Below are 16,979 nucleotides of genomic sequence, written 5' to 3' on the forward strand. Positions count from 1 at the left end.
CTGGTGTAAACAGACTAATCTGTTTAGTTCCACAGATTTGAAAAACGTGCTGCTGTAACTTTGAAATCCAAAAGGTGGAAAGGGTGTGGGTATACTGCAAACATTAAATATTTAGTAAATTAAAGAAACTTAAACACAGATTAGTAGACATCTGAAAGACCCATGTCACGATGCTTATACAAGAAAATCTATTACATCCACAAGTGATTAAAAAGAACACATTTGACTTAAAAATTGTGTTTTGGTTTTAACCCTGTAACAATTTCCCCAAAATAGGTTTTATATGTAATTTTAAAGTTTTTTTCTTAAAGCAACATAAAACCTCTCCATGCCTTTGCAACATATCAGACGGAATGTCTTTTGCATTAATATGAATTAATGCATTCCATAATTTTAAATATACACATCTGTTTTGCAAAGAATAATCTCTTTAAAGCCTTTCCCACAGATTAAAGTCTTTGAAGATTAGCTGTGACACAGAAGTCACTTATAGCAATGTTTGCAGCAGTAGAGCCACTAAAAAAGTACAAACATGACTTTAAAGGGCACTGTTTGGCAACCCCTAGTGCACACAAATCACTCTAGTGGAATGAGAGAACAGGATTTGGTCCTATAAGCATGTGAGCAGATTTAGCATGGAGCAAATTAATGAAATGTAATTCATTACCTGTACAGGCATGCTAGCTGCAGCCAATATTCTTCTTTCTTCTCTTAAACAGTTTGAGATGATCACTGCTATATGCATGGGATTACCATGATATTTGCCCTGCAAGCACAAGTAAATACAACTTTAAAAGAATTCAGAATTCAGGATGTCCCTCTGGAAATCACCATGTGCTTCAGTGTCTAAGAGCTACAGCTTGGTGTGGGTGGAAAAGACTCCCCTACTGCTCTTGACCTTTGTTAGTGCTGGTTCAGCCTTGCAGTGCAGCATTAGTTACTGCCATTGACATAAAATATTCTTAACAATGGAGTTGTATAGATACAGCTCCAAGATGTGCATAATTTGAAGATCAGATTGCTCCACTGCTAACACAGCTGTTTTGAAAGGGCTTTCCCATCAGCCCAACCTGTGCACAATTTTATCATGTCTTCCATTTACAATATGATGTTGCTGTTAGCATGTAGCACTTCTGCCAACAAACATTTCTAAGCATATCAATATAGCAATAATGCAAGCAGAAAAGCTTCCTGGGCATAAAGCAGAAGACTTAAATCTTATTCTCTACAAACAATTTTTCTCCTTCAACAAGAGATGTGCCTAAGGTGAAGGAAGAAACAACTCTTGTCCCAAGCCAAAGAACCAAAAAATGTTTGTATTTTCATACCACCATAAATAAGGTGCAGAACTGCTGATGTGTGACTGAGGACTGGGCACAATTTGATTTAATATTGGTTTGTGCTGTATTTATCAAATTGGAATGGTTGAGGATTCTCAAGAAGCTTCTTTCATGGTGATGTATTTGTTCAGTGTTTCTCAGTATCCTTCATACCTTTTGTTCAGTATTCACATATTGTTCATTCAGATGCCCTTTATTCAGTGCTCATACAGTTTTCAGCCATTCATTAGAATTAATCCAATTCATTTCTTCTCCTGTACAGTTTCCAGTTCTGGACTTGCTATATTTCCCCCTCTTTCTGATTAGTTTATATTCTCATCTTATTTTGCTGCCACTCAGAACTTAATTTATTATTGCTTTCTCTGAATGTGGCACAATAAATTTATATAGACTTAAATTGATGCTGTATTTTCCTTTGATACCTCGTACCAATTGTTGTATCACAAAAAAAATGTGAACAAAAGAAATGTGAACAAACTGCTTCTACATGCCAACTACTACTATAAGAATGAGCATATATTTCTAACACTTTTTTTACTAGACAGACAAACCAGAATCCTCTCTGGGGTGCTTTTACATGAAATCTACGTAATCTGAATGAGTTTTTCATATGTTTTGACTTCATTTACAAGGTAAAGAAATACTGTATTAAAAAAGGTGGGTTTTAAGCGTGGAGACTTGGTTTGAGCTGCTTGGTATTAAATAGCATGCTGGTGGTTATAATGTGGTTCCAGGTAGAGACTAAGATGAAAGAAATAAGACAGTAAGGATACACTGCTGCTTTCCATGTCAAACAACAGTGCCAAAGATCTGCCATTACTTTTTTCTCCCTGCCAGCTTCTTGGCTGTGAGGGTAGTAATTGTGTTCTCGTGGCACACTTCCTTCAGCACAACTCAACTTCAGGTCCAGGAAGGTATCCACAATCCCCTTTATTGAGCATATTCCCAAGCTGTCTCTGCTTAGTGTCAGGATGTAACTTTGGGATGGGAATCCAGGAACGTGAGAAATGGCTGTGACCTTGCTGTGGAAGATTGAGTGCAGTGGAGCTTCATGTGGAAGGAAGGTAGAGGTAGGGTCCAACAGCAACAGCCAGAGCAAATCCATTGCTGCAAAGAATGTTGTGCTCCTGGCTGTGTGCTGCCAGCCCTGGTCTTGTGCCAGTCCAGTGCCTGCCTGACTCTTTAGTGAGCCAGTCCAGATTGCTAACTGGGATGGAAACCACTCACACTTTTTTACTGAATGGGTTTTCTGCTCCTCAGTGGACTGAAACTGCTCAGCAAAAGCTGAGTTTACTGTTAAGGACTAGCACATGTGAAGTCAGGAGAGGCTGGCTGGGAGGTTGCTTGGCTTGCCTTGTTACTGTTAATTTTTTTTTTCTCTCTCTCTATATATTATTTTATATTATTTATAATATTATGATGTATTATTTTTGAAAACAGGGTCCCACCTTCCACACAGATGGCTAATATAAGAGGACTGTACCACATGTTGGTATCTACAGGCTCTCTGAAGCTACAAAGCTTGAGGAGTGTTTAGTCCTGGCTTACTACTGCCTGATGGAATTTGACTGCCTTTTGTCTTTGCTTTGTGACAAAAAGGAGTCAAAAAAAAGCTATTTGACAAAGTCAACAAGAAATAAAAATGCTCTCTTGGAGCTTGAAAACGTGTCTATGTAGAAGGGACATTTAAAAAAAAAAAAAATCTTCTGACAGTGGGATGTTTTAAAATCCCCCAGAAAAACATGCCGGGTACTAGGGACTTTCCTAGCACTTCTAGATACTATTCATATGCAAAACTTCTAAAAAAAAAATCATTCTGTCTCGTTTTCTTTGCTTCATCAAGACAGAAAGCCATCTGAATCAAGAGGTCAGGTGGAAATTCACTTTTCTTTTTGAAAATAAATAAGTTGTAATGTTAAATAACTATTACTAGAAGTCACGATAACCAGTAAGTTTTGACTCCATTAAAATAATAACACTGATTTTTTTTTTTTCTCCCTATGTTTTATACTTCTCAGAGGTAATTACACTTCAGAATGCACCACTCAGTATTCCCTTATTATCCATCTACTGCCAACTCTTGCTGTTCTGCACTTCCATCTTGTCTTTGGTTTTGGGCAGAATTTGCTCAAGATAACCTTGGCTTCTGAACGACTAGTTGAAAATTATTTCCTGTCATTGAAAGAGTAGTACAAGGTGGAAAAGAAAGGAAATTTAACCAAAAAAAGCCTTGAGGTGGGAGAATACTAACTTAGTGTGACACGAGCATTGGCAGCCAGGAAAAAAGGATGTGGATTCTGTAGTTATGCATAATTATAATATTAATATATTTATGGGTAAAACTTTTAACTGTCTTTTCATGAATACCAGCAAAGAGAAATTGAGGATTCACTTTTCATCTGAAGGTTGAAATGGAAAGATTAGTCTTATCTGTTAATATTACTGTAATTCTGTTGTTCTTATAAATTTTTTTTCTCCTCTCTTCCATTTTGATGAGGTCTTCCATAGAATGATTTACAACAAATGATCTTATTTGGACTGTCTTCTTCTCAATAACTACCAGCATGATGATAAATTTAATCAAACAGGGGAAATTCAACTTTCATTCTGAACAGGTGAAAATTTTCTGTGAATGCTGATGACATTTTCTTGGGAGAAAACCTTCCTACCCCTGCCCAGCATGCACTCTCTGTACGCCAGAGACATCTGTTGTGATAATATCTTACTAGATACTGTCAGTATCTACGCAGAGTTTAGACCCTTTTGCCAAATTTTAAACGAGCTTGAGCTATTTGGGATATGTTCAGATGCATGAAACGGGGGCTGGGGAAATGCAAGATTTGATTTTGCAAGTTGCAAGATCATGGAGAAACTTTAAAAAACATATTGTGGCATTTAAAATACATGTGCTTTTAAAAAGAACACCAAACAGCTCTCAGTTTTAGTATCTGAAATGTACTGCTTTTCCTGAGATGAAAGAAATCGAGACCAGAGATTCATTATCTCACTCTTCTTCAATTTTTTTTTTAATTTTCCAAAATTTAGGTTATTTTGCTCTGGGCAGCTCCATCACAAAGTGGATCACTCCCACCCATAGTAGTATTGGCCAGCCTTCTTTCATGTGTCAAAGGTCTATATAATGCACACATCTATAAATGAATATTTATGCACTACTTGAGTATCCTGACTGTAGAGCATTAGGTATTAGTGACTGTTGGTGTCTATTTGTCATGTGCTGTGAAACCTTCAGAAAGTCAGTCAGGGGTTTACCTGGTTATCTACTGGCTTTCAAGGTGACCTAGAAAGGACTTGAGTAGGTTTTAATGCTTTCTAATTCTGAGAAAGCATTTCAGAATTTGTTTGGGTTTACTTTGCTTTTCTCTTTTTTTTTTTTTTTTTTTGGACTATCAGAAACATCAGCTGTATATTTTTTTCTTTCTGCTTGAGCTTTTCGATTGTATACAGTATGAGCTTTACTTGGAAGCCTGGAACCATTAACTAGTATAACTGTTGATGTATTTGTATAAGTGGAGTGAATATTTAAAGCAGCTGATGGAAGGGAGGTGGGACACAGAGAGGAAAGAGGATTACAAAGTCAAGCAAAAATACATTGCCTTCCCTGTTGCTCACTTGTGATAAGCTTATTTTACCAAGTCTGATACTTGGTATCTTTCTGGATAAGCAGCTATTTCATCTTTCATACAATTAAAAAATGAGGAGAAAAAACCTGTCTATTTTAATTTTGAAAGAAAAAACCTCCAGTATAGTTGTGTATCTCAAAGAAATGTGTGGGTGGGAAGGCATAACCATACAGATTTATTTCCCATTTTCACCTTCAAATATGCCAAACAACATTTTGCCTTGATTTATTTTCTATCTCTGTTTTTGCATCCAGGCAGAAAGTCTAATGAAGACAATACTCAAATACACAAAAAAGAGTCAGTCCTTATGTTAGCCTGAGATAGGTAAAGTGCTTGGGAGGTTTTTTGAAAGCCTGTAATTAAACAGGCAGTATTCTTACTAAAATAATTCTTTTTCTAGTAGAAAGATGGCTATTTTATGTAGGTCTTTAAGAGGAAGTACCTGTGACACTATCTATTTAGACTGCTCTTGTTAGATTTTTATTTTTAGATTTCCCTTTCCCCCTCTCAGAACACATGAGAGAACTTAAAGGCAACCTCATTGTTTTGGACAACTCCTGTGATGTGTGGGAAGTCCTAACACACAGGTTTGTAGTGTTGTATTTCTTTTCTCGTATCCTATAATGCATAACTTCCAAAAGCTCATAGACTTTTTTGAGGCATGTGCAACCAAACTGCAATATTCAAAGCTGTAAAAGCATCGTGCATGAGCTGTGAAGATGGAGCTTTGTTTTTCTGTCCCTCAGTTTGCACCCAAATTCCACTGCTGCATCCCTCCCAGCAGACATTAAAACCAGTCAAGGAAGAGTCTACAGAAACAGCAGATTTCTAAGCAGGTAGGGTGAGATGCAGCTACAGAAAATACACATCTGTAGATCTCACCATCAGACAATATAGCTGTGCTGCTGGGAGGGGGGTGTGAATAATGTAATAGTGCTTCTTTTAAATGTGATTTATTTCAGAATAAATAAAAGTATAGTGTTCCCTATGAAAAAGGGTAAAGCAGCAGAGGAGGGAGAGGACTGATTTTTTTTTTTTTTTTTTTAAATCCTCCCTGCTCCATCTCCTGGACACAAAGACCTGAGTATTATTAACTAATCTCTCAGGCAGATGTTTGACTGCAACTGGGCCCTTAATACTTCAGAATGAACAAAGCCCACAAGAGGTTGTTTATTTTGTTTGCTTGTATTTTTATTTCTGTTTGTAAGTAAACTCTTATTTGTTTTGTAGAGCCAAACTGAAATATTTATAAACGGTTAGGCTTGCACTCTTTAAATAGTAACTAGGAACTCAAAAATATTGTGGGGTTTTTATTAATAAATAATTTTTTTTCAGTCTCATATCACTCCTTTTGAAAACTGCTTCTCAGGCTGCTGTGCATTCACCAGCCTGCAATCACTAACAGTAGACAGCAAGCTGCTTTAGCATAGACTTCTGGGCAGGGTTTCCCATTTGCACACCAAATTTTTTTTTTGTAAACAGCTTTAACAGTTGAACTGGAAAACTCACTGGGGGCAAGATGCTTATATGAAAAATCAATCTGAATTGTATTAGACAGCAAGACACCCTGGTTCAAAACACATTTCCTACTGTAATTTCTTGCTCTGATGTCCTGGCAGGTTACATGAGCGCTAAATACACGTAAATAACATATTGAAGTGGATCTTCTGTGGTGTATTAGAAACTTTCTCTATTTTGTTCCATTCTCACCCTGTCTTAAGCTTTAACAGGAAACTGCAACTTAAACATCAATGGCTGTGTTTCCATTCTTTGCAACTGTTTCTCAGCACAGTGCTTATTAGAATTGTTTGTGAAGTACCAACAGGAATGTCCTACTTCAGATCTAATGCTGTTTTGTCCATTTTCTTTGATGTACTGAAATAAATAATCCTAGGATCCCTCATGCGTGTACCTTTCTCACGCAGTGACTTGTGTAAGCAGTCACATGAACTAAAAAAACCTTTGTGTTCATTTTAGTTTTGTCTGGAGAAGCACAAAGATGTTTGCTTCTCATTACAGATGGAAACAAACTTGGCAGTGTAACCGAGAACCTGAAACAGAATCAGGAATGCGTGACTGTTACTGTTTTAAGTAGCATTGTCTAAAGTAAGATATTTATTTGTACTACTTGGAAACAGAGTGAATTTTATATGGAAAGAAGTGCCATAATGTTAATGCTTGGTGATTAAGATGACAACAGATATTTTCAGATGCTATTCCAGGTCTTTCCATAGAAAGGTAGGACTGTGTATGAGAAAGAAATATAACTAAATTATTCTTTCCCAACTCCACAGTATAACTACAATGCTTCCAAAAGCTTGTTTTGATATAACAGGTTGATGTGAATCAGCAAATCAGGTGATTCTGCCTGACCTCTCCCATTATAAGCACACCCCAAGGTGTTTATGCTGTGCACACAGACCTGCTTGTTCAGGCAGAATCCCCATTGCCCTCCTTCCCCTCAGTGCAGGCTCTAGCAGGGCTGGGGAATGGGTCAAGTTCACCAATACCTGAGAATCTGATGTATTAAAAGAATATCATAAATATACATAATTTACAGCAAATTGTTCCCCAGAGCACAGAGTATACTCATTAACTCAGGCTTCAACACTAAACGAGCAGAGCAGCCCTTCTTACTCCTGAAATCTGTTATTTCACTTTTCTAAAGGAAGATTTATGTAATGAGATTTTCCCCCGAATACCGTAAACAGTGATGTGACACAGATGCATGTTGCCATTAATCAGAAGGGATTGCTTTCAGAAGTTATCTTGAGATCAGAACATAAACAAGAGCTTCATGTATGAGTAGGACGATTCTGGGAATTTCTGCTTTATCCTGATGTGGTTGTCGTGCACCCATCGCAGTACGTGCTGGTGGCACTTCAGTTCCTGGGAGCCACCCCAGCCCACACAGGGGCCAGGCTGCATCCCATGGAGCTACAACTCATCTAGAAGGTACCTGCTGAGTCCTCTAAGTTTCCAGCTTGGAGTGGAGGGGAAGAACGTCTCTGAGATGAACATCAGTGCATTACTCGGAGACCCGTCAGCACCATTCCTAAGTGGAGTGGTGTGACACTGGGGTATGGTGGCCATCTCTGATTCCCAGGCTACTCCAGGCCTCCTCTGCCTTGGTTCCTTGTGCGCTGCAGCCTGACTGCTGTCCCCTAACCAAAGATGTTGGTGTGTGAGTCAGGAATGTGGACAGTGCCTGTCTTACATGAGTGTCTCTGTATTTCCCCAGTCGTCTTTGTGTACTAAATCTACTCCTGCATTGCACAGGAGCTTGCATTCAGGAAAGGGACTCTGTTATTTCAGAACATCCCTTCTGAAAACTAAGATGTAATTGTTCATGGGCTAAGGTCGTGTAGACTGTTGCATCTGCAATTTGGTTCCTAGAAGTGGTCGGCAGCATTTCTGAGCTTCACATCTGCCCTTTATGTTTTGTTGTCATGGCAACAGCACAAACCATCTCCTTGTGACTAATCCACTCTGCTTTTCTCCATCTAGGTTTTAAACAGGAGAAAGAACCATAGAAATAGTTTTCCCCCCTCCTTCCCCCACTGCCTCCAAACATGTTCTCTCCTCATCCCTCTCCAGAACCACTGCTGCGGGGAGCAGGAGTTCTGTAGGAAGATGGACAGAGAATTTAAGCACTTTAGCAAGTGATTGTGCTGTACTGTCTCCCATCTAAGAGCAGAGCAACAAAAGGCTGCTTTGCTATAAAAATGAATCCAATTTACTGACTAGAGAAGCAGTAATAATGTAAGCAGTAAATAGGAGGGATTCCAACCTGAAACGCTGATCCCGATTTTAATATAACATGTGCATTTATAGCAGATTAATGTCAAGAAGCAATGTTGCAATGAAAGCAAGAAATGGATAAAGTAAATTACTGAGGGCAAGCAGTCACCTCAGCTGCTTAGCTAAGTTTCCTAGCACTGCTTTCAGTGCTTATAAGTTTGTCAAATTGCATATGTCTCTTGAATGTTTCTTTTGGCCTCATGATAATTTTGGAATGTCAGCAGTCTGAGCAGAAATTCCATGTTCCATAGTTATTTCTCTTATGGTGAAAGAATAGGGATGGTCCCTAGGGCCTAAAAGCAAAGGTGCCAGGCAGACCCACCTTCCTGCTAAGGCTTCTGCTCTTTGCCCTTCACAAAGCCTACGACTGCCCAAAGCTTTGTATTGCAAGTACGAAGCAGGCAAGTTCTCACTTCTTCCACTACTTGCTTTGTTATTTTCATGGAACAACTAAGATGTTTATGTAAGTGTCTTTCAGGTGAAGCTCAGAATGGAACACTTCCTCCATTTTATAACAAACCCAAATCTTAGGCAGATCTTTCAGCTGAGGTGTGCTTGGCTGTGGTGTTGATAACTCATAGGCATAATTCTCTCTAGATTTAGTAACAGCACCAAGAATCTTGACCGTAACAAGTCCTTTGCTGCGTAGCGAGCAGCGGTACAAGCCATTTCTAAAGCCTGCATTACTTCCTCTTCTGAGGCTGCTCTTCATTAATAATCTAGTTGTATTTCAAATTAAGCATTAGTTCCTCATTTTGCCTTTCGTCAAGAACTACAGATTGCTTTTGAATGGCTATTGTGTGTTCCCTAGTTTTAATTATTGCTGCTGTTGACATAGTATTTAGGAACCTATACCATAGCTCAACTTAATATTCTGCATATGTAGTGATAAATGCTGGTTTCCAGCATTATCTAGTTTGACAAGTATTCCTTAATATTGTAACACAATTTGGCTCAAAATAATGAGCAAACATTGCACTCGGATCATGTACTGAGGTTGAACAGCTCTGCACGTGTGTGCACACTCTATGTGTGACCGTGTGTGTTGGTAGGGAGGGGAAGGAAGAGGAGTAAACTGTGAAATTTCAAAGAACTGCTTGCACTAGAGAGCAAAGCAGAGATAAAGGTGGACTCATGGTAACCAGCCTTCAGAGAAAATAAAGCCTACAGTGTTCGTGGAGTCACCAGAAATGAAAAGCTGATCACAAATGCAGCTTCCTCTCCTATTTATGAGCTCACATCTTTCATCCACCAAAGTCAGGAAAAAATCTCCCTAGTTTTACAGCACACTCTTCCAGTCTCCCTTTCTCCAGGTGGCATGTTAGAACAGAAGGGACCACAGCACTGTACTATGCACATAGGTCACCTTTTTCTGGTGTTGTCTCATGAAACTGTTACAAGCTACCTCAAAGTGCAAGACTTAGGTATCTGCAAGTGCAGCCAGCTGTGGGTGGACAGCCAAATGCCCAGTTACAAACGTCTCATGTATTTGGCAATAAAATGCAGTCAGTGATGCATTAAAAAAATTAGACCCATAATTACATAGCTTGCATACTCAAATGTAACGACATTACAGCAGATACTGTCCCTATTACGTCATGTACAGTTCATAGTGCATTAATAATACCTGACAGTTAGTAACAAGGATAGGATGTCAGCTGATTACAACTACTATAGCTTTTTTTTTTTGCTGATGCACTTACCTAACCAATAAAGAATTTATTTTAATAGCTCAAGCTCAGGAGACTGGCCTGTGCAGCTCTATAGAACATACAGTCTATACTTTGGCTGCAAATGCATTATCATCTACGTTCCAGAAGTTAGAAGCTGTAACATATTTTACACAAAAATCCAAAATACCTGTGTGACAGATATCTCAGGTCATGGTTTATTTGCCTAATGCAAAATACTACCACTAATAATTAAAAAAAAAAAACAAACAAAAACCAAAACCCAAAACCAAACAGTATTGCAAGTCTGGTCCTACCTTGGTCTACCAAAATTATTTTGGAAATCAGAATAGGCTGTGGGTGATAGTGCTAAAGGTCATTAGAAATCAGGAAAAGCTCTAATAGTGAAAGCACTGTTCTGTATCTGGTGGTTTGCATGTGTATTTTGAAACTGAACAAGTAGCTTTTTATCTAAATACAGGTTACTGCTGTCTCCAGATAATGGAGAAAGGCCAACACTGTTAGTGATGGAGAGAGCTGCTGGGTTGGTTTTGTTTTTTCTCAGCAGTAAACATTTTACTGCAAAGCTCAAGACTGAGATCCTTTATAATAAACAGTATAATTCTGCCATGACACGTGTCCTCTGAAGAAGTTCATGATGCTTTGTGCCTTTGCCACCAAAAGGAGCAGAGAGACCTTGCTGTTTTAGAAGGCTTGCTAAGTCAGGGCCTACAGGGTGACAGAGAAAACAAGCTGGTGCACGTCACAACTTGGGTGCATTTCTCTTCAGAGCCAGCAATGGAGTGAAATGATGGGTGAGGCTACTCCACATGGACTTTTACTGTTGCTTTATCTAGAGAAGGAAAAGACCAGCTCTGGTGCTGGCTCTGCTGCTGCTGTAGCTAGTATATGGTGACTGTAATCTACCTGTACAGTTGTAATGGAGATGCCAGAGTGTTTTGGCTTGTTCTGGAATCGTGACTCAGATCCTCACCACCTGAGAAACGACTTAATGGGAAATCACTTACAACTCCCCTTCTCTTTCTTTTCTGGGATAAGCCTCCTTTGCATTGTGCCTGTTAGGAAGGACATCACAACGTATTTTCCAAACATGCCAGGACTTGAAAAAAAATTTTCATTCTGGTCATTTTCACACTGGTCATTATGTAAACTCAGGTGTGCCCAAGGCCTGATTACTTTTCTTGATGTGTCAAGTTTTGCAGAGCATGCGGAGCTGCCGCTTCACGTTTTGGTAAAAAATGTAGAATAAAATAAATGGTGTGAAGAGAAGGAACAGCAAGAAACTTTTATTTTGGAGATCCTGCATGTAAATACATAGCAATCCTTCTGCATGGGCACACTGTGATAGTATAATCATAAACACATGATCTTTTAAGCCAGCACTACACCAATGCAACTGATGGTTTCAGTGTCCTGAAATGCTCTTTCCACGTGTATGCTACCGTGGCAGAAGACCTTTACTCAGGTGATACAGCTCTGTCTCTGCCCTACTGTGGTAAAGCATTGCCAAGACCATGACAGAAATAACAGGATTAACCTTTCTGCAGTTAAGTCCAAAAGCAGTTAAGTAAATTTGCTGTTGGAGCAGTACTGAAATTATGGATAGTGCTGCTACACAAACCATAAAAGAAGCAAAAAGCAACTTGAGTTTTTAAGTTCCGTGAGACTGCTTGCATAACACCAGAAGAAAAATTGGTAGCAGTGGAAATAGTCACATTTTTAAGAAGCCACCATTAATGATAGAGAATAGAAAGACAGAGCCATAAAGACAACAAAATAATTGGCAAGGTCACGCTAAAATTTTCCACACCAGCGTGTGTGTATATATATATATAAGATAAAGAACATATTTTGCAAGGAATCTAATTTAACTACTTATGGAAAACACCCTGAAAGAAAACCCCAAACTTTCATTAAACCTAGATGCATATCTGCGTTATGTAGAAGACAGATAGATGTCAGGAAGTATGTGACTAATGAAGTGGAACTCTGAGAATTCTTGCCTTACATAAATAATTATCAGAGAAACATTCAGCCAATCAAAATAAATATCATTTTGCAGAAGTCTAATGGAAAATCCTGTAAGCCATTCACAACAATTTATCCCAGCTAAGCATAAAATAGCAAACATGGTAATGATTTATAGGAGTTCCTTTTTCAGGGTGCTGCTTTAAGCCTGAAATACACATTTTTATTCCATAGTCAAATATCTGCATGTGTCTGAAAAGGGGTAATTACATCTGTAATAAACAGGAACATCCATAAGCCTATATGGTCTTGTTCTTAAAAGCATAGAGCTAAGAAGTCACAGCACTTGTATCTGAGCAGTGTGCATTAAAATGTGAATTACTGTTCCACAGAGCAACAGACAGTGGAATTATTCTTTTGAATTATCTTGTTGAAGGCTTGGTCTTCCCATAGCTGCTTGGAGTCTATAGCAACCAGGACAGCTCTGAGCTGTGCCCAGGAACAAACTGCATTCAGAGGCTGGGCACTACCTTTAGAAAGCAGAGTATGCAATCTATCATCTGAAGCAATGACCCACCTGCAGCAGCTTCCTGATTCTCTTCAGGTTGTGTATCAAGAGAAGATTCTTCTCCTGTGAAACCCGGTCCAGCTGTTCATCCACTTGTATTAGTAAGTTCTGTAAAAGGATCATTGCCATTGCTTCATTGTTGGATGCAGCCTCCCTAGAGAATCAATGAATGGGAACATGCATGTTTAAAACGTCAGAAGAAGTGTCAGTCTATCTGTACAGAAAATTATAATCCATTCAGAAATCTAGGCAGCAAAAAAGGCTTTAAATATAGGGTGACTTGCATCTAGTTAAGAGGTTTGGGAAGAACTGATTTTATGATCTTTTTATTTATATTCACACAGATAAGCAGCAAGAAAGATAGGGTGAGGATGTTCTTAGCTGTGCAGTGAGCCAGGAGGGACACAACCAGGGTTTTCTAGTCTCTGCTCCAGTGAATACTTAACTATTTTTATCCCACTTCTCAGAGGAAATGGGGATTTTGCATACTGTCCCTCTCGCTCCATCAGTCACACAGATGTGATTTCTGAATTTGCTGCCCAGTTTCAGACAAAGTTGATACTGGGCTCAAAGTCCAAAAGAGAGTATGTTCTTACACATTTCACGGAAAACTGGCAGGTTGGTAGAGGAGAGGATTCCAAATTAGTGCCTCCACTGAGGAAAATGGCAATAATAACTTGCTCCAGGAGGCACCAGCCAGATGGCCAGTCAGCAGATATATATCTTCACACCAGGCACCAGATGAGCCTTTGCCTGGCCAAACTATTTGGGGATACAGGAAGACTCTGAAGCTACTGGTGAAGGGTATGTAGGGGACAAAGGACACAAACACAAAACTAGGCTTTACTGGTTCTGCTGTTTAGAGAACCTGAAGGGCAGTAACATTAGCAAGCAGAACAGTAGATAGACTTTGGACTGCGTGGCATCCTTGTCCTTGGGATATTTTCTCTCCTTGCCCCCAAAAAGGCAGATGCCTGCTTGAGATGCCTGCTAAATTTGTCAAAAAGGAGATTTTTAATGTTTCCTGTGTTCTTACAGCCCCATAGACACTGAGCTATAAGCAAAGTTTGCATTCATTAGCAGATTTTTTTTTTTTTTTCCCAATAGTCCTCCTATAATCTTGTGGATTTAGCTTGAAAAATTAACATTCCTTCTTTGCACACTAGTATAATTTTTTTTTATTTTGCATTTAGTTCTGTATTTTCTTAAGATAGCTGTCAAATTTGATCCAAGTTTGTGCATAAATTCATCTTCTAGAGAATAGTTCCTGCGAACAGCTGGCTTGTTCCCCAAAATTATATATCCAGCTGTAATTTTGGACAAGTGAATAATTTTATGCTGCAAGAGGTAAATGTATAACATTTCCAGTGGAAACTGACTTGCATTGTTGTTTTTCTGTGAAAAACTTTTAATACTGTTATTTTGCTAGACCATTTGTTATTAGATTTTGTTTAGGTATAAGTTCAAATGAAACCTCTCCTTCAGGCATTCCTTAAATTTAAACTTTGACAGTTCAACAGCCTAAATCCATAACTGGCAGAATACTATTCCTGGAGTGCAGGTGCCTGCACAGTTCACAAATGAGCACCCTAAAATTTGCTAGACAATGAAAGAATTGTTCATGACTGAAATAACATGAGAGGGAATAAATTTAATCCTACCAATCTTGGCTTTCTATCCATTGTGCTAGTAGATGGCGGATTTCCATGGGGAAGTTGTCATCATAGAACTGGTCTACCTGCTCCAAAAACTTTATTTCCAGTTGTTGAACTTGACTCCATTGGGACATACTGCAAAAGAAAAGATTAAACATATTTGGCATTGAAAGGTGGTTATGATTTAATAATCCAGAGGGCATAAACCACTTATTTTCATTGTAGTTCTTTTATTATATACTTGAATATTCCTGTTGATTCTCTTGGCTCAAGTTAGTTAAAGGGAAGAGGCAGAAAAGTGAGCAAGAATATTAAAAGTCATAGCTCTTACACTTGAATGGGTACCTCTGCCAATCTTCTTCCTTAATGCAAATATTTTGGGGTACTGTATGATGCTTACAAAGCAGGGAGATTTATGCAGCCTCTCTTTTAAAGGAAGTAGCTTAGGACTGTACTTTTCAAATCCAGGTAAAACTGTTCTTATGAAAGAGTAGTAGAAAGCAATGAATTTACTTGGTGAATTCACACTGCTCCATTTTTACCCCAAGCCAATGATGGTCATATGTTATTGTGCTGTTTCTAGAGCCCCACATCTTCTGTTTGGAGAGTACTGCTTATTTTACAACCTAAATTATTTATCTAGGGCATCCTTTCCGTTTTTAATTGTCATAGAATTCTGAGATTTGATATTACAAAAAGGACAAAAAAAAATTGAGAAGTGCAGAGTCTCATGAAAACTAAGAGATCACCCAGCAACAGGCTCTGAAATTCTTACTGAAATAACTTTTGCAGTTAAGTTTGGGCTGTTTACCGACATACTGAAATTAGGAGTTTGGTTGTTCCAGAATTTAGGTGGGATGAATTGTCTCTGAATACCTGTTTCTCTCCATGGACTAAAGAGTTTTTGGGTGAGGGGGCTCTCCATGGAGGCACCTCAGCCTGAGTGACTCTCTTTTCACTTAGGAGAACATTACTTTTCTGATACCTGCACTCTAAGGTTGCACGTCATCTTTAATCCCACCAGTGAAAACACCACCTTCATCGTGATTTTTTTTTCAGTGCAGGAAAGACTAAAGGTAAACCACTGCTGCAGGACAGGCTATGCCAAGCTGCAGTTCTAGATGGGGCATGCAGATGAGAAGTCAGTGGTTGGGTTGAGAGAGAAGAGGGATGCCCAAGGGCTGTGTCCTGTGGTCTCAGTCCTCCAGTGGGCTCTGCCCACACCCTGATCCCATACCATAGGTGATCTTCCCTTTCCCTGGGATGTTTGTTCCTGTTAACAAACTATATGAAATCCAGGTACAGCCTAAAGATTGCACTGCAGTAGATCAACGTATCACATCTGTTTGAACATTTTTGATAGAAAGTTTTCCTGAAGAAAAAAGAGATTTCATCAAAATCGTCACTTTTATAGAAAGTTGACCTTTTTATAAATGGCTTTTCTATTTCCAATTCTGAATCATAGTTTCAGAATGTCAACAGTCTGAAGTAGAGAGTACATTGTATTTTTAATGCTATGGTCTTTCATTTGCATTTTCTTGAGTCAGAGGGAGGAGGAAATTAAAAGTATGAAGTATCTCAAGCTGTAACATAGTCCTCAGTACTTACTCATGCAAAAGTAAAAGTGACAGGGTTTAGTTTCTCCCTAACAAAGACCAGATGGGATGATTCTATGTGTGGTATGAAGGGCACTGTATATAACACCAGTGGAAATGTGCCCAGTGACATTTCCCTCCTCTTTATCACTTCCACTCAGAAAGGAAAAAATGTGTCCTGAACATTTACTTTCTTTAAATTGATGAGGAGTAGTAATACGTAGGAGCATTTCACTGTGTTGCTAGACTGATAGTTACACAGAATCAGAGACTTTGTTTCTTGAGATACATATAAGAAACCAAATCATGATGCATTAATAACTCATAGTGAGAAAAAAAAATTAAGATTTGTAAGCCTGTTGACTTTCAGTGGCATTTTTGTTGCCATTTCTGGTAAGTTCTGGTGATTATGATATTCTAAAAAGGTTAGTAAGGAAACTTAGAATTATTATCTAAGGGGATAAAAGAAAAAGGAAGATGCTGTGGAGGTTGCAGCCCTCTGAGGCCCTCTCCGTACCGCGCAGGGATGCTCACGTGTGTAGGCGCTCACAAGGCGCACGGATACGGTTTGTAAACGGGATTTCTGTAACGAGCTCGGTACGGTCTGATGGAACAGGTAGCATTAAGAGGTCGACTGCAACACTGACCACTTGTTTAGCTTTTATCCTCTGCAGGACGGCCCCGCTCCACCCCACCGGCGGCAGCACAGGCCCTGCGCGG

The 16,979-nt window shown here is 39.0% G+C and overlaps 1 protein-coding gene across 1 annotated transcript in view; it reads right to left on the bottom strand.

The window, feature by feature from the left end:
- Nucleotides 1-14,802, bottom strand: part of STAT4 (signal transducer and activator of transcription 4) — a 36,546-nt gene extending 21,744 nt beyond the window's left edge. Inside the window, exons 1-3 of the mRNA XM_008950175.1 lie at nucleotides 14,671-14,802; nucleotides 13,019-13,163; nucleotides 668-766 (exon numbers count right to left, since the gene is read on the bottom strand). Of these exons, the coding sequence (XP_008948423.1) occupies nucleotides 668-766; nucleotides 13,019-13,163; nucleotides 14,671-14,798 (372 nt within the window). The 5' untranslated portion in view covers nucleotides 14,799-14,802. The remainder of the gene's footprint in view (nucleotides 1-667; nucleotides 767-13,018; nucleotides 13,164-14,670) is intronic.
- Nucleotides 14,803-16,979: the final 2,177 nt, after the last annotated feature.

This window comes from Merops nubicus, unplaced genomic scaffold (genome assembly GCF_000691845.1).
Source record: "Merops nubicus isolate BGI_N331 unplaced genomic scaffold, ASM69184v1 scaffold49921, whole genome shotgun sequence".
Classification (NCBI taxonomy): Eukaryota; Metazoa; Chordata; class Aves; order Coraciiformes; family Meropidae; genus Merops; species Merops nubicus.